The sequence below is a fragment of the Gopherus evgoodei genome, chromosome 11, assembly GCF_007399415.2.
Source record: "Gopherus evgoodei ecotype Sinaloan lineage chromosome 11, rGopEvg1_v1.p, whole genome shotgun sequence".
Taxonomy (NCBI): Eukaryota; Metazoa; Chordata; order Testudines; family Testudinidae; genus Gopherus; species Gopherus evgoodei.
In genome coordinates, this window is record NC_044332.1 from 68,438,840 (window position 1) to 68,456,537 (window position 17,698).

Here is a 17,698-nt window from a genome sequence, read left to right on the forward strand (position 1 = left end):
CTAATACCTTCCTCCTTTTGAAAACTTCCTCTGCTTCTGAGCTCTCTCTGACCAATGTGAAACATCCGGCAGAGCGACGGCTGTTACCCAAAGTACAGTGCATGCTAGTTGACTTGCATTGCATAAAACTCAGTGATCTGTACCCTTGGAACTCAGACAAAAGCTAAAGCTTGTGGCTCATCTGAGTCATGGAAATTGTTTAGCGGGAAGTGGTTTCATTTATTTGCCTAAGCAGACACTGTTTCTAACCATAACTCTTTTCCAAACATAGAGGTCTATGTTTTCCAAATGTTCAAAGCCTCAGAGAGTCTTCCACCACCCTCCTTTCTTCACCTTCAACTATTCATCTCCTGGAGCCCCCAAGATCTATCTATTTATACTTCATAGTCCTAAGGATCTAGTTTCCAGCTTGGACATCAACTGCTTCTCACCAAAACATCGGCTGGTGGAAAATTAAGCCATTAAGGTACAACGGTAGATAAAAATTCAATAAAGACATGCGAAGTACTACATTTGGAAGGAAAAATCAAATGTCCATATACAAAATGGAGAGTAACTAAGTAGGCAGAAATGCTGCCATAAATGATCTGAGGGTTACAGCGGATCACAAATAGAATCTAAGTCCACAGTGTGGTGCTGCTGTGAAAAAGGCAGTTGTCATTCAGGGATGTATTAATAAGAGCATCGTATGTAAGAGAGGGGAGGTAATTCTGCTCCACTTGGCACTGGTGAGGCCTCAGATGGAATATTGTGTCCAGTTTTGGGCACTACACTTTAAGAAAGATGGGAACAAACTGGGGAAAGTCCAGAGGAGAGCAACAAAAACGATAAAAATCTGACCTGGATAAGGAAAGGTTAAAAAAAAAGGGGCGTGTTTAGTCTTGAGAAAAGAAGACTGAGGCAGCACCTGAAAACAGTCTTCAAATATGTAAAAGGCTTTTATAAAGAGGATTGTGATCAATTCTAGGACAATGAGTTTACAGCAAGGGAGATTCAGGTGAAGTATGAGGAAAACCTTTCTAACTATAAGGATAGTTAAGCACTGGAACAGGTTACTTAGCAAGGTTGTGAAATCCCCATCTCTGGAGGTTGAATAAACACCTGTCATGGATGGTCTAGGTATATTTAATTCTGCCTTGGTGTGGGGGAATGGCTTAGAGGAGCTCTTGAGGGTCCCTTCCAGGCCTGCACTTCTATGTTTCTATGAAGGACAAAGTCTGTGCATGTGCACTATGATAGCAGCACAGGAGCACACACCTAGATTTGTCAGGAACTAAATTTAGTACCACCTTAAAAAAATAACCAACCCTCTTTAATCCACAGTAATGGATGAGTAGAGTATGAGGGGGGATGTTACTAGGAATCATGGGATGAAATTAACTAAAGGAAAACATAGGCTAGATTTTGGGCGAAAAGTCCTGCAGAGAGGTACTTGATTGGTGGAATAACTTCCGATGGGAAATGGTGGACGCTTCTAACATTAAACTGAACAAAGTACACGAAAATCTGATGGAGGGAAGGGAACAATCCTGCACTGACCTCCATATGCATGTGAGTTTGCATATCTTAGATGATCCAGGAAGTCTTTTTAATCTCTAATATCTGTTAATCTAATTGCTGCAGCCCCTTCAGGGGTCTCTTGTACAACCCAGACACTCTCCAAAGAAGAGCAGCATGTGTTCCTGTGAACATGTTACTTTGCAGTCCAAAGCAGCAGCAGCACAGAGAGCCGAGCCTCACTCTGCCAATTCTTCTAATTTGTTTTGTGCTCTTGCCACCAGCGTGAAAAGGAGAAGCCATGGGTGGGAGAGCCTTCTGGATGGCCCTTGTTTGCTCATCAAGAATCCCAGAAAGGGGGGTGGGTGGGTGAAATGAGGACAAGTAGATGTTCTGCCAAATGTTTAAGTAACAGCAGAAGACGATCTGAGCATGGCTGATGATAGTGCAGCACACACAAAGCATGACTGGATGGCTTTCAGAAGTGCAGAGCGCCTGCATCTTAGGCTCTCCTGAGAGCTGTGGGTGCTCAGCATCTTTAAAGATCAGGCCGTACAACTGGCCTCTTTGCTGTATTAAGTGAAGCATACTGGGGTTCCCTAAACAGCGCTGGGCACTGCAGCTCCTCTCTAGCAAACTGCCTATGCTGTTCTGTTCCCAGACTCTGATCTATGACACAGCTATACAGGAGCTAGTGATGAATCCTACAGAGATGCAGCATAGGGGCATTTTGACAAGTTAAAGACTTTTATTAATCCGGATTTCTCTTTTGACTGCAGCGGAGTTTGTTAAGCACACGGATCAGCTAGACAGCTTTATTCAGGGACATTTAATGGAGGTTTCCAATTAATAATCTCTGATGTTTAAGGGCAAATTCAGAGAGAACATTTCATTTCCTAGTCTTATCTGGAGACTTGAAGAGTCTAAGATAATTTAATTTTAGGTATGGAACAGAAGAAAATGTCTTTTTATGTCTGGAAAATCCAATTAATCTCTTTGGCTATACAGACCAACCCTAGTAGGTTACATTCAAAACCAAAGATTTTTTTTTTAAATACTGTACACATTAAAACTGCGCCATGATACTTTATTAGCTCGGAGGTGTATTAAAATACACCTTCCTCTCTTAGTCTGAGATTACATTCCCAGTTTGGAAGTGAGAGCCTTTCCTGATGAGCTGTCCCATTCCTTGGTTTATCTTTAGAGCCAGGGTCCTGGAATAATTTGCCATAGACATTATCTTATGTACAGTAATAAATCCTTGGCCACTTAACATATGTCAGTGAGGCACATGGGGCTGCAAGCATTCAAACCTTTTTACTATGAAATGCAAATACCATGCTGAATTCCAAGGTTTCAGGAATTCTGCCCCTCCTGGATAACAGATTCCTTATCAATATCAGGTACAGGAGAGGAAGAAGATTGCATTTGGAGAGAATATAATAAACATGCGGGCACCCTCTGGCTTGTAATAGTTTGAAGTAGCGAGTTTAGTCTCAAGCAAATGATGGGGCTGTGTGAATGCTCCTTATGAGGCTTTGGGGCAAATGAGGTGCTTAGTAAGATACATTATGTTCCTGTTTTCCAGTGCCTGTATTTGAGATGGAATCATAGATTATTAGGGTTGAAGGGACCTCAAGAGATCAGCTAGTCCAACCCCCTGCTCAAAGCAGGACCAATCCCCAAATGGTCCCCTTAAGGATTGAGCTCACAACCCTAGGTTTAGCAGGCCAATGCTCAAACCACTGAGCTATCCTTGTCCACCTCCTGTATTTGAGATGTGCTGTGGCACCTCTGCCAATGCAGGAGTCATGGAAAGCCAGAGAAATAAGAGTGCTTGTGGTGAAGAGAAGAATCTGCATATATATTTTTTTAGCAGTCTTGTCTGAGAAACATGAGACTGTTTCCAGTGGGGAAACTGAAGCTGTAATTAATTTGCTGATGAGCATATATTCAACCTGTTTGGCATTATAAAATATGCATTTGAAAGCGACCTCCTCCTGGGGTTAAGTAGTTAAGTATCCCAGCATTATTTCCAGGGAGTTGATTCATGAAACCGCACACTTGACAACTTGATGCTCCACTTTCAATAACTGAAAGCCATTGAGATGATTGACTTTTCAGGATAGCTCCAAGTCCCACAGCTGCAGTAGGAGGCTTTGCTGGAGGAGCACCACTGTATTGCATTCTCCGTTTATCTATAACGATTGGAACTCTTGTCTAATGCCTACAAACCCAAGGGACTGCTGCCAGATCTACTGCATTGTTTGATGAGCAAGGTGCTTTGAGTCTGTTGAGAGGTATTTTCAGTGGCAGGTGCAGCTGCTTCTCCTTTGAGTTGACAAAGGACCATCAATGACAGTGTCTAAGAAACAGGAATGTAACTTGTAGTTAGGTGGATAATTTTTTGGCAACTAAATCTGAGGTACTGGATTTATTTGGGGGGTGGACAGGGGTTATTCTGATGCATTTGCTCCCTCTGTGTATTGTAATGTGGGAAAACTCTCCCAAAGAAGCCCTCATATATTTCCATCTGTTAAAGGAGAGGGGAGGGAAAGATGATGAACTGGCTTATGAAATGGTTAATCCAATAGCCTTCCGCTGCTCAGACCTAGGGTCAAAACTAGGACCAGTCACATGAAAGACTGAACCCTAGGCATTTGGATTTGTCACAAACCATTGCAGAGACCAGGGGGAGGAGGAAGCATTTGTACAGCAGCTGCCCACTCTGTGCCTGGCGTGGACCACTAATTTCCAGCCACCCTAAATTCATCCCAAACTTTAGGGTAAAACAATTGTTAGATTCACTGTGTGCATTTTTAAATCAATCTATGGTATTTATCTTGGTGCCCCTCACCTCAGTATGAGAGCACCTGACAATCTAATACGTTTGTCCTCCCAACAGCCTTCTGTGGTGGGGAACCCATCTGAATCTAGCTATGGATCTACCTAGAAAAGGTAGCATAGGAAGTGAGTGTCCAGTAGTTCATCATTAAACAGGAAAGTGCTGTAAAAAGCACTCTAACAATCTTTAATCACTCTACAGTAAAGCTCAGTCCTACACCTGAGGGACAGAAGGAGCTTGGGGAAAGGTGGAGAGAGAAAGCTCTTCTTTCTGAGCCATGTGGACAAGAGGTGGCCAGGCATAAAACCCAGCGAGGGCAGTTCCATTGATTGCCACACTGTGTACATTAGGAAAATCTGATGCTATACTAAGAAGACTGTAGAGAAGTGACCAAAAATTCTGTTTTTTCTGTATCTGCTTCAGCTTCCACTGGTTAAGTACAGTGAGTATCGAGATTATACTGACTGTACCATAGCTCTCCAGTGCCCAGCAGTATCTATCTCTTTAACATCAACTTCTGTGCAGCTGCGACCTAGCCACATCTGGGTTAAAAAGCAATATTCCTAACGGTGTTGTTTCAGAACCTTTGCCAGCTTTCAGCAGTGAAGAATCAAAGGCTCAGCTGTTCTTTTGCTACTTTTCAGGCCCTTCTGCTTTAAATCACTGTCAGGGAAGGGTTTTCTTTGCTTCCCTCTGTGGTAAACCGGGAGAGCTGGATTTACATTGAAATGCTCAGGCCATTTAGAAAGCCCTCTGCAGATATATAAACAAACGTATCCTTTATTAGCTTGTTTCTTTTACCAGGCAGGAACAATGAAGAACTCTGCAAGCTGAAAGAACTTCACCTCTAGCTGTCCTCAGCTTTAAATTATCTGAGGGGTTCCCCCCCCCCCCTTTTTAAAACTGATCCAATAACAGCAGAAATCCTAACGCTAAACCAGGGGGTAACAATTCTCCATTTCACTTGACTGGAGTCTTCATGTTGACTCAGCAACAAACTTTAGGCTACTACTGAAATTTTTCTTACAAAAATAGAAGAGGGAAGAGGAACTCTGCTTGGCCCATTCTGCACGTCTTTGAAAGCCTAGAATCCTGAATATCTGAAATGGACAGTAACAGGCACAGCAAAGTATATATCTACGTCTTTGCAGCAGTTAAGAATATTTTATTCCTGCAATGAGTTGTTGGTGAAAGGTGCTATCAGGGCTTTGTTTGCACTTTAATGTCAATCACTGTATAAGTGGGTAATAGAATAGGAGGAGTAACACTTTAAAGGGCCTCTAGGAATCCAAAATGTTAATCCAGAGAAAACAGAGATGAAAGCAACCATACTTTGGCCAGATTCTGATTGCTCTGACTGCAGCATTAAATCTGTAGTAGCCAGTCATATGTTGGCTGGAGAGGAAGGTTATAATAGAAAACTATTGTCACTGGGCTGTAAAAGTTCAGACTGATTTTGCCACTGCGGGCCAATCTGGATGTTACAATAGTAAGAACAATAACTAGACACTAAGAACTTTCTATCTAAGGCCCCAAGTAACTTGATATTTAAGCACTTGTCGTGCATTCATCTTTTTATCTTTTTAACTCCCTCCCTTCAGCTCGGGAACATCAAGAATGTTACTGATGCCTCCCTGTTCCTTTTTACCTCCAGCAGCGTCACTGCATCCCAACCCCAGGTTTTTCCCTGTAGCACATCTGTTCACTTGCACTGAAGTCTGCTGTTTGTGCTTGTTATCGCTTATCTTTAGGCCATGGAGACTGTCACTGTGGGGAGTGCAAGTGCCATGCTGGTTTCATCGGAGACAACTGCAACTGCTCAACAGAGACTAACCGTTGCATTTCGAATGACAGTCAGATGTGCAGTGGCAGAGGCAACTGTGTCTGTGGGAAATGCCAATGCACCGAGCCTGGAGCCTTTGGAGAGACGTGCGAGAAATGTCCTACCTGCCCAGGTGCCTGCAGCACTAAAAGGTACCTCACCAACTGTGCCCATGAATGGCTCACTTTGCATTATGAAAGGAAATTGTGTTTGATTTCAGAAGTCCTTCAAATAAGGGGCCTCTATCACTGCTTCAGGTTGGATCGGCTGCCTGAGGGTATACCTTCACTGCAGAGATGGCACCTGGGTTAGCCTAGCCCAGGTGTAAGCAGTGTTTGCCCTGTGTTCCCCCATGTGTGTGTCACTAGGACGTCTGGCTCCCGTGGTTCTTTGCGCAGCAGTATGCTGCACCACTCTGAGTCTTTTCCAATGAATTGTGGGAGAATTTGCCTGTCCTTTTGGGCACACAGGGGATTATGGAACGGCACTGGGGAATTGTTAGCATGTGGCTGGAGGTGTCCAGATGCCTCTCTGGGAAATTTTCCTGCAAACCAGTTTGAGCCTGGCAGAAATTGACCAATACAGGTCATTTCATGCCTTGTTCTAATGTGGGTTCTACTGGGTAATTACTGGCAAACAGATCTGCTTCCCCTGCCTGGAGCAAGGGTTTCATTTCAATGCATCTTGCTATGTGGTACGGAGACAGCACTAGGATGCCAGGGGATGGTTATGATTTAAGAGACTGGAAAAGCTGCTTTGATCATTTAAATGCTTGTAGCTTCACAACAAATATTTATGATGTCTGTCTTTTCTGCTTTCAGCCATTTCCGAGATGGTCCCACACAAGAAATCTAGATCCCCAAATGCCTGAAATGAGAGAACATTCAGGGCTGCTGTAGGGGGTTACACCAAAGTTCCAAATACAAACACACCCAGACAACCAGGGAACTTTGCAATTCAGCCCCACCTCCAGGGTTAATCTGTCCTTAATTTGGAGATGCTGGGCCAAAAGGTTTCTATTTCTTTTATGATGCAGATGTGTGACTATGTGCAGGGGCGTGCACAAGGGGCACAAGCAGGGGCACCCCCCCAATAGCCGGTGGGGGATGCAGAACTCCTCCTGCTCCTGGGCTGTGTTGAAGAGCTCTCCCCCCACAGCCCAGGAGCAGGGGGAGTTTGCTGTCTCTCCCAACCAGAGGAGTTCTGTGCCCTCCACAATCCACCCCCCTACCCAAAACAGTAACATTTAAATTCTTGCGCATGCCCCTGACTCTTTGGATTAATAGGTCAAGATTCCCTTTGGCAAACAGTTTGTGTGGCAGGTCTGAATGTTCCTGTGGTTTCAAAGATGTTTAGTCTTTCTCTTTGTGTCTTCCTCCTGAAGGGACTGCATTGAGTGCATGTTACATAACTCAGGAGGGCTGGCTGATAACCAAACCTGCCCAAAACACTGCAAGGATGAGATCATTACACGTGTGGATGTCCTCAGTAAGTAATGTACAGCAGTACCGTATGGGAACTTCAGGCATGAGGCTATTGCAACTGGCTAGCTTTAGTTGGTCTTTGCAAAGAATTGTATTTACCCTGATTGGCATTGAAGCTTTTCCATAAAGTAGGTCACAAATAAAAATCTGGATTTAGAAAGGCTAATCCATTTTTCTACCCCCAGGTTATAATCTCTTCACTGTTACAACATACACCCCCGATCCAACTATTTACCATGTGCTGGGTTTATTCTCTTATCCATATCAGCTACACATAACACTTGTAATCTTGACACAGTAAATGTTACTAGATTCAGATTAGATCTGGAATTCAGAATCTAAACACTGCATTTCAATTCCCGTGTACATTATGAGCATGCACCTGATTTGTTTTTAAAAGTAAAATCAACCAGTTTTCTACCTAATCTCTTAATAGTGAAGAACCATTTTTGTTAATCAAATAGGTTTCTCTGTTTGGTTTTAATATGTATCTATTCCAGATATTTACATAAGTCATACTGGCTGCACTTTTGCTGTCAGCTTTCTTTTTGAGGATTGCTGCTATGCTGGCTTTATCTTCTGAATCAACGTTTTATTAAGTAAAATTTCATACTCAATTAATTGCCTTGTGGGAGTCTACACTCTTTCTTCCCTCTAGAAGGTCTTAGAGATACACCTAGATTTTTCTCTGCTTTGTTACAGAGGCAGGAGTAAATGGGAGAGTTTATGAAGACAGGGACGATGCAAAACTCACATGCCTGGTTACATTGTGATCCATAGAGTTAATAGGAAGCTGTCTTGGTTAAGTGATACACCCATACCAGTCTGCACTGCCAAAACTTGCCAAGATCCCAGTCAAATGAATCCTTCAGCAAGAGAAATGAATCATGATTCAGAAGCTTTGGCCATGTAGTGAAGCAAAAGTTACTTTAAAAGATATTTTTATATACATAATACCAAGGATGTCTAGGCCTAGTATAGAGAGGTAAGAAGACAAGATCCTTGCCCTGAAGAACTGTTAACAGCCAGCAATATTTAGGGCAGCCATGAAGTTACACTGTCCGGGGTTACCCTAGTGCACAAATGACCTAGGAGTAAAGAATATATGAAGACCACCTGAGTTGTGTTATGTGCTTTTAGGCTATAGTTAATACAGGAAGTAAGGGGAACAGCATGCAACCCAATGGCAAGTGATTGAGCAGGAAGAGTTTGCAAGTATCTTGTTAGAGCAGGGGTAGGCAACCTATGGTATGCGAGCTGATTTTCAGTGGCACTCACTACTGCCCGGATCCCAACCACTGGTCGGGGGGGGGGGTGTCCTTCATTTTAATTTAATTTTAAATGAAGCTTCTTAAACATTTTAAAAACCTTATTTACTTTACATTCAACAATAGTTTAGTTATATATTATAGACTTCTAGAAAGAGACCTTCTAAAAAGGTTAAAATGTATTACCGGCACGCGAAACCTTAAATTCGAGTGAATAAATGAAGAGTCGGCACACCACTGCTGAAAGGCTGTCAGCCCCTGTGTTAGAGCAACATGTTTTGTGTTGGGTTTTTTTCTGGCACACTCCCTCCTTAAGTCTGTAATATGAACACTTCATTGAGGTGGGATGTTTTCTAGGCCTCTTGGAAGAAGTGAGCTTTAAGGGAGGGGCTTAGCACAGAAAGATGAGGACGTTGGGGTGGAACGGACGGCCTTGTCTGAATGAGCAGATAAATTAAGTCGTCTCTAACCTTTCACATTTGTAACTTTTTTTAACTGTTTTTTGCTGAGTCTGTGAAGGGGGAAAGGAGAGAAATTTGTGGTGAAAATGTGATAGGTAACCTTGTCCTTTTCCAGCTTCCTCCCAGTCTGCCATCCAGTGTCTGTTCCCTTCTCACATGCTTTGAGCTAGTTTTAAACAATGTGAGCAGTGGGGTTCCTACCTCTTCCCATATTATTTTCAGCCTTGTTACAAGCACCAAGAGATTCGAACACTGGGTCTGTGACACCACATTTAATAACAGCTCACTGTAAAAGCTGCAAGGTCATCAGGCCACTTTAAATCCCTCCAGCCTCTTCACAAAAAGCTTCTTCCACGTGACTAGTCTGGTGTTTGTTTGAAGACTGAAAACGCAGGGGTGTAGGTTGAAGTTCCACTCTCATGCCTAAGTCTTTCAACACACATGGCCACATTTTTTGTGCTGACTTGCACCCTGTGAGATGGCGCTGGGTAGAAGCACAGAATCATGCCTGTGGTTTGCGAGCTCCCCTGCTGTTTTGGAAGACGGGGCAGGACAACTAACAGCCAAAGTTTAGTTTTAAACTTTCTTGTTTTGGCCAGAAACTGCTTTTATTCGTTATTACTTTTTTTTAATTTCAATTACTAGAGGATCTGAAGCCTAGTAAGACTGAGACCAAAACCTGGCTGACGGTATATTCACACTATATAGTGCACATTACAGATGCTTGTTAAGGGCTGGAAAGTTGAGATTTGCTTACACTAGTGTTAACGTGGATGCAGCTGTATCACTGCACGGTTAGCAGCAGTTACTCTAATGGAGGGATAATCATTTCTCTAGTGAGGCCAGGTCTCACACAGAAAGGAGAAGGGAGACAGAGGAAATGCAGAAGGACGAAAACTAATAGGGTGAAGTAGCAGGCTCATAAATATGGTAATTTTCCCACTAATACTGAATCTGAGAGTAAGGCACTCAGCAGCTACTACTAGCAATGGTAACTGTAGCCTGGATTTTCAAGGTGCCTCAGCAAGTTAGCTGTCCTGCTCTCATTTCAAATTAATGGGATTTGGGTGTCTAACTCCCTTCAGCTCATTTGCAAATCCCAGCCGACAAGCTTAGTTGGTACATAAAGGCTATATTCTACCCTTGATGATGGTGCAAACCTCGCAGTGACCTCAGTGGGGATTGAGGGGGAACCGTGAATACTCTGCAATTTGTACCCCAGTTTACCGACCTTAATTATACATGGAATTCAGCCCTCTGCTTTAAACGCTACAAAGCTCTACTTGGAACTGAGACTGGCCAGGGCAGCACATTTGAAATCAAACTGATTATTTTGCACCCATGTTATAACTTCCCTGCAATGACAAGATTTCCAAAGAAACCACGGGCAGACCTTTTAGTTATAATGGCAGCAGTAGCACAAACAGCCTGCTCTTTCTTCTGTGGTACATTAAAAAAACCAAAACAAATTCCTACTTCAAACAAGTCTTCTAATTTCCTGCCACTCCTCCACTTTCATCTTTTCTCCCTCAACTTATTCCTCTCGCTCCCCCTGCGCCCCCACCCCCCACTTCCATGTCAATCTTGAAAAAATAAACCTCCTGATTGTTTCCGGAGATAAAACAATTTAGCACATTTGGAATGCAAGTTGAGCAATGGATTGTGGTTTTGCTAACATCCTCATTTATGTCAACCGTTTGCTGCTGGACTGATATCCATCACTTTATTCACAGCTTTCCAAATTTAAGAGAAAGGAAAAGAAAAATGGCTGCCTTTTTAACCTGCAAAGGATGGTACTGTCGAAGGAAAACATCATGTCAGTTTTTATATTTGCCCTGAGTATCTTCCTGTTACATGGACCACTGAGTGCAAGTTTAACCTCTTCAAAATATTTGTGTGCGTGATCGTTAATTATTACTTGTGTTACGCTAGTGCCTAGAAATCCCAACCAAGCACTGTAGGAACACACGGGGTATGTCTACCTTGCAGTCAGAGGTGTGATTGCAGCTTGGGATACGCCCCCTGCCTTTAATCTAGCTAACATGGCTAAAAAGATTGAGTGGTGGCCCGGGCATCAGCATGGCTGTACCAAGCCTGCCTGGAACCCTGGGGATGTACTCATGTTCCTAGCCATGGAGGGTCTGTGCCACTGCATCTTCACTGCTGCGTTTTAGCCACACTAGCTAGATTAAAGCTAGCACGGGCATGCCTACTCGAGCTGCAATCACACCGCTGATTTGCAGGGCGAACATACCCGTAGTGAGATCTCCAGGGCAAGGACCATCTCTTACAGCCTAAATAGGGCAAAAGCTGGGAGGGGAAGCGCCTTGCCTAAAGTCATGTAGTAAGCAGGGGATTAGAACCCCATTCTCCTGATGGTGCCCTGCCCACCAGACCACACTGGCTCTCTGATGTGGCCCTGTGGGTATCTGTAGAGTGCCTGTCACTGAAGGATGTCAGCACTGAGTATTTTCATCTCTCCAGATCTTCATGTTTGCTAGTGCTCTGTTGTTCTGTTTAAACCTCAACCTTCCCCACAAATCACAATCAGATTGCGCTCATTTCCAGGCCCTCTTTGTTTTGTATTTTCCCCCAACTTCTCCAGTATGTGAAGGGAAGTGCTGCTGAACTTGCAAAGGGATTTTTCAAGGGTTCTGATTTGCTTGACCTTCTTTCAGAGACCCATATTAATTTCTCTGTTTGTATGAAGTAGGCTAAACGCACCCAAACATTTCCTTCACAGCCATTTACTTGTATTCATAGAAGAGCGTCCAGATGATAGATACAAAGCTAAGGTACCGTGGTTGGGTTGTGGGTTTTTTTTCTTCCCTCTAGTGTTAATGGTTTCTTCTATTTCAGCTATTTGAATTGTTCCATAATGTGCACCATATGTACCAACAGGAAGCTCCTCGTATTTAAAGGAATTCAAAGTCCCCAGAGTTATAGAATTCCAGAAAACACATCCAGTTCTGAGGCCAGATCTTTGAACGGTAGAGGCTTTTCTTCCTGCAGAAAGAAAACAGCTGAACAACAAATGTCTGAACATTATATCATCATGTGGAGATGCCGTACCACCAAATGCTACAGAATGTCTTCAGTGTTTAACGTATGTTTGAGATGCACTGGGCTCTTACACTGCTAACAGAACCTCAGGAATGTTTTTCATTTCATTCCAGAAACAGATGACCAGCACTCGGTCCTGTGTGTCTATCCCGTGAATGACTGTGTGATGAAGTTCACCTACTCGGAACTTCCCAGTGGAAAGTCCAATCTCACTGTCCTCAAAAAGCCAGGTTGTTTCTGCATTTGTTTTTTGTTTTGTTATAAGATGCCAGCTCCTAAGAGATGCTAGGCTACTGCTGAATGTGCCTGCTTGTCAGAAGGGCTAACTGCTCCCCAGTAATAGCGGCATTAGCAGATTCTGGGTAAGGAGAAAGCTTGGAGTCCTCCTCCGAAACAGGCTTTTAAGGAAACTAAGATCGATGTTTGGGGAAACTGAGTCCAGGCTGACCTTACAGTTCATGGAACTCTAAGCTGGGTTAGATGGGGAGCGGAAAATCAGCATGTCAGTGCCGCCACCTCTGGTCCTACACCCATATATCTCTACTGTCCCACATAAGACCGTTTTCCAGGTCCTGCTGTTAAATTCTCCCACAGTAGGGAGCCTGTTGCAACATAAATCTGTCACAAGGCCACCAAGATGGGGTAGAGAGAGGCTCTATGATGGTATTGTGTGTGCGTGCTGCCTTGTTTCTGCCTGTCCCTAGACTTAGTATCAGCCTCCTTGAGACATGATGAGGTGTGTTTTTGAACTAGGGTAGCAGGGATACTCGGAAGATACGGCACCAAAAGGAAGAGTGAGGTGGGTTCTGGGAGAGACACCACTGAGGAGAGGGAGGAGTCTGAGAGAGCACATATGACAGAGATTTCCCTCCCAAATGTGCAACAGAGCACGAGACAGTGGAGGGAAAGGGGAGACACAGCAGTGGGGGACAGTTGAGGAGCAGTGAGGGGTCACAATCATTTTGGGCGCGTGACTCCATTGTGGTATCAGAGTGGAGGTGAGGTGAGTTACTTCAGTCTCTAGTTCTGCATGAGGGGGAGGAGAAGAGGCAGGAAATTGGTGCAACCTGTCATCCAAGCTGGCACAAAGCCCCTAACTGTGTGGGTCCCCAAACAGCTGCTTGAACTGGTTGGGCTAAAAGCCAGTCCTGAAGAGAGCAAAGGAATCTAGATGATTTAAAATGCATTGACTAGAGCAGGCGTGGGCAAACTTTTTGGCCTGAGGGCCCCATCAGGGTTCTGAAACTGTATGGAGGGGCAGGTAGGGAAGGCTGTGCCTCCCCAAACAGCCTGGCCCCGACCCCCTATCTGCCTCCTCCCACTTCCCGCCCTCTGACTGACCCCCTCAGAACCCCCCCATCCAAACCACTCCCCCTGCTCCTTGTCCCTTGACCACCCCCTCCCAGGACTCCCTTCCCCTAACCACCCCCCCGGGACCCCACCCCGTATCCAACTCCTCCCCATCTCCCTGTCCCCTGACTGCCCCGCCCCCAATCCACCCCCTGACAGGTCCCCCAGGACTCCCACGCCTATCCAACCCCCCTGTCCCCTGACCACCCTCCTCCCCCAGAACCTCTGTCTGTTCCCTGACTGCTCTCCATGACCTCCTGCCCCTTATCCAACCCCCCCACTTCCCATCCCCTTACCATGCCATTCAGAGCACCAGGACTGGCAGCCGCAGTGCCCAGCTGGAGCTAGCCACACCACCGCTCACTCTAGATGGCTCTTGCAGCTGCGTTGCCCGGCAGGAGCTTGCAGCCCCACCGCCCAGAGCGCTGGCAGCACGGCAAGCTGAGGCTGCAGGGGAGGAGGGGCCGGGGGCTAGTCTACCCAGCTAGGAGCTCACTTCTGGGCCAGAGACCCAACACCCCTAATCCAAATGCTGAGTTTCATGGCCTGTGCTCCTCTCTGATATTGGCATTAAGATGACTGCAAAACTTTATCACAAACCTGGCTGAAGAAATCAGAAATATCTATTGTCAAATCTAAAAGCATCCAGTGTGCTGAGTTTCCAGATACAGCCCCTATACAGTCACCTGCCAGCTGAATTAATTGTGAGATTCTCGGTGTTCCTGCTCATAAGCTCCTGTTCATAAACCACAGCAACTATAGATATTTTTTTTCTATTTATTTCCAAACACTGATCCTGGCCCAAGTAGCATATATTGTTTGTGTCCACTAGCATGTGATCCTGCTGGTCTCTCTAGACCAGGGGTCAGCAACCTTTCAGAAGTGCTGTGCCGAATCTTCATTTTTTCACTCTAATTTAAGGTTTCATGTGCCAGTAATACATTTTAACATTTTTAGAAGGTCTCTTTCTATAAGTCTATAACATACAATTAAACTATTGTTGTGTGTAAAGTAACCAAGGCTTTTAAAATGTTTAAGAAGCTTCATTTAAAATTAAATTAAAATGCAGAGCCCCCCAGACTGGAGGCCAGGACCCGGGCAGTGTGAGTGCCACTGAAAATCAGCTCGTGTGCCGTCTTCGGCACCCGTGCCATAGGTTGCCTACCTGTGCTCTAGACCATGGCTGAAGGCAGCTGTGTTTCTGGCATGTGAAGTGTTTATTCCTTTAATAAGCTGCAAGCCATTTTCCCAAACAAACACCCTTGTGGTGTTGTGAAATGAACTGATCAGCATGGCACAATAGCTGCTAGCAAGTCTGCACATATCTCCTGAGGCATAAGCCATTCTGGACCTGGCCTCAAGAAACTGCAAAATTTACATTTGCAGCATCTTATGCCTGATTGAAATAGCAGAGTGATTAACCATTATTTAATAGACTCGCTTAATGATTCTGATGATCTCCTATTTTCATGCTCAGGATGTCCAGGAGCTGAAACAGCCACTTGCTCCTGGCACTTTGTCAGTTTTACTCAGCCCTTAACCCTCTGTGCTTGCACTGGGTCCTCCTGCATTACATAAACGTGGCTGGTGTTGCTGGCAGCAGTGCAGTAGATCATAAACAAATGTTGGGTGAAATTTGCACCCCATTGAAGTCAATGGGAGTTTTGTGATTTACATCAATGGGGCACAATTTCCCCTATTTGTGTTAGAGAAAATCGCTTTAAAACTTCAGATAGAAAGGACAACGCCAAGGTAAATCTCTTGTGACAGTGTAAATCAGGAGCCACTCCATCTTAGTCTGTGGAGTTCTCGCTCTCTCTGCTCCCTGCATCTGAATGGTCTAATGTTACCCAGTGCACATCCTATGTTAGGGCATGTCCCTCACTGAAGCTGATTTTCTTTTTTCCCTCACTAGAGTGTGGCTCTGCACCCAACGCCCTGACCATCTTGCTGGCCGTGGTGGGCATCATCTTACTGATAGGAATTGTACTTCTGGTTGTCTGGAAGCTGCTTGTCACCATTCACGACAGACGGGAGTTTGCCAGATTCCAAAGCGAACGCTCCCGGGCGAGATATGAAATGGTGAGAGGCACTGCATGGGGTAGGGATAGGGGTAGGGTTGGAGAAGGTTCATGGATTGGGGATGGGGGGGCCATAAGGCACATGGACGCTCATGATGAGAGTGTCAGACTTAAAGGAAGACTTGTCTGACTTGATATGAAGAGGCTATTGGCAAAATTGTGCCCTGTTTCACGCAGGTGTGGGGCTGGGGTAGCCTGGCCCCAATGAGCTGTGTGTGCTCTTACTTTGGTTAATTGCAGCTCCTTATAAGGGAATAATGCTGCACCCTGCATAAGGGAATATCTAAATACTCGGCAATGTTTTGTTCAGTCTTCAATTTTAATATTGATATTACAATAGTAGATCCCTCAGCTGAGATCAGGGCTCTGTTGTGCTAGATTTTGTACACCCACACATTAGGAGACAGAATTTACGGTCTAGATTGTAACTACCCATTGCAGTCTAAAGTACTAACTTTGAGCAAGCCCATTGTAATTGCATTGAAGATTATCCTGTTACTTAAAATGTACATTGTCTTTTGATGAAACTATAAGATGGTTTTTGTGGTGATTCTGCCCCATCCTGGTTAGCTTTGTCAATTGAAAATGTCAATAAGGAAATGGCTTCTGCAGGTTTTCCTGTGTTCGCTGCTTTGCCTTACCTTTGAACCTTATCTGCTCTAGGTTCTAGGAAATTCTCCTAGAATTAGGAGACAGGATACTGAATTAGATGGAACACTGGTGCAGTCTGCTACCAGGTTTGCTATGAGGACACCACAGCAACCCAGTTTCTGTTTGTATTTGAATAACACATTCCAGAGGAAGCCAAATGGAGATTTTTATCTCTGAGCAAATGTGGTTTCCTATCAGTGTTACTGTCATTCATATTCTTTTCTGTTGGATTTTGTTTTAGGCATCCAATCCTCTTTACCGAAAGCCTATTTCTACGCATAGCTTAGATTTCACATTCAACAAGCTAAGTAAGTCCTATAATGGCACAATTGATTGACTGCATATGAGACATCTGACGCAACCAGAACTGGAGTGCTGTGGACAATTGCTTGACTTCATTGCTGCTTCCTGAATTGAAGCTGGAATCCTTTTCAGTGGAGAATACCTTTAAAACAAGACCGATCATTGACAGAAGGCTGTTATTTGCACAGTAAAGACAAGTGGCTCAGCAGGGCATGTGCTGCATGATTCCTGGACACAAAGACATGCTATTGGGCTCATTGCTGGTGCTTATTGACTCTGAGAGGTGCGGAACTCTTCATACCCCAGCTTCTTGGATACCTTAAACCCTCTAGCTCAGCGAAACAAGTGCCATATTGCAGCTTCAGACATATACCGGTAGAAGAGGTGACTAGGCCAAATTCAGGGAGACCGTGCCATTGCAAATCTTTAGGGGCAAATTAGCTTAAACGAGGTGTTGGAGGCAGTTGTGTAAAAAACTAGGATCCAGGTGTTGTGCAGGCTTTAGAATCTTTTTTTATATTAAAAAAATAAAACTGTTGTGCATATATGATGTTATCAGTATCGTCCAGTGTTTCCCTGGCATTCCCCACAGCAAATGCATTTTTGGAAGGTAGCTGCTTTTAACTCTTGTAAGCATAAATGGATCCGTTTTAAACTCTTATAAGCGGAGCTATACATTGAAGTGAATGCAAAGAAGCAATTGCAGCCATGGCGACTGCTGCAAACGTCCCACGTCAGCTTAGTGCTGGGGTTCTCAACTGGGTGTGTGGGACACAAACAGTTGTTGCAACCAGCCCGGCTTTCCCGTATTGCTCAATGGAAGGGGCAGCCTGGGAGAAGCCTATGGAAAGGTTCTTTGCCCTGTGTTATGCA

The 17,698-nt window shown here is 44.5% G+C and overlaps 1 protein-coding gene across 2 annotated transcripts in view; it reads left to right on the forward strand.

Annotated features, from left to right (window-relative positions):
• ITGB5 (integrin subunit beta 5) overlaps positions 1 to 17,361 on the forward strand; it is a 110,950-nt gene extending 93,589 nt beyond the window's left edge. The window contains exons 11-15 of one of the 2 annotated variants that reach the window (XM_030580187.1): positions 6,094 to 6,316; positions 7,549 to 7,652; positions 12,554 to 12,670; positions 15,706 to 15,872; positions 16,764 to 17,361. In XM_030580187.1, coding sequence (XP_030436047.1) covers positions 6,094 to 6,316; positions 7,549 to 7,652; positions 12,554 to 12,670; positions 15,706 to 15,872; positions 16,764 to 16,859 — 707 coding nt within the window. In that variant the 3' untranslated portion in view covers positions 16,860 to 17,361. Of the gene's footprint in view, positions 1 to 6,093; positions 6,317 to 7,548; positions 7,653 to 12,553; positions 12,671 to 15,705; positions 15,873 to 16,763 lie in introns of those variants that run through there. The other variant, XR_004002630.1, reaches the window with a different exon arrangement.
• Positions 17,362 to 17,698: the final 337 nt, after the last annotated feature.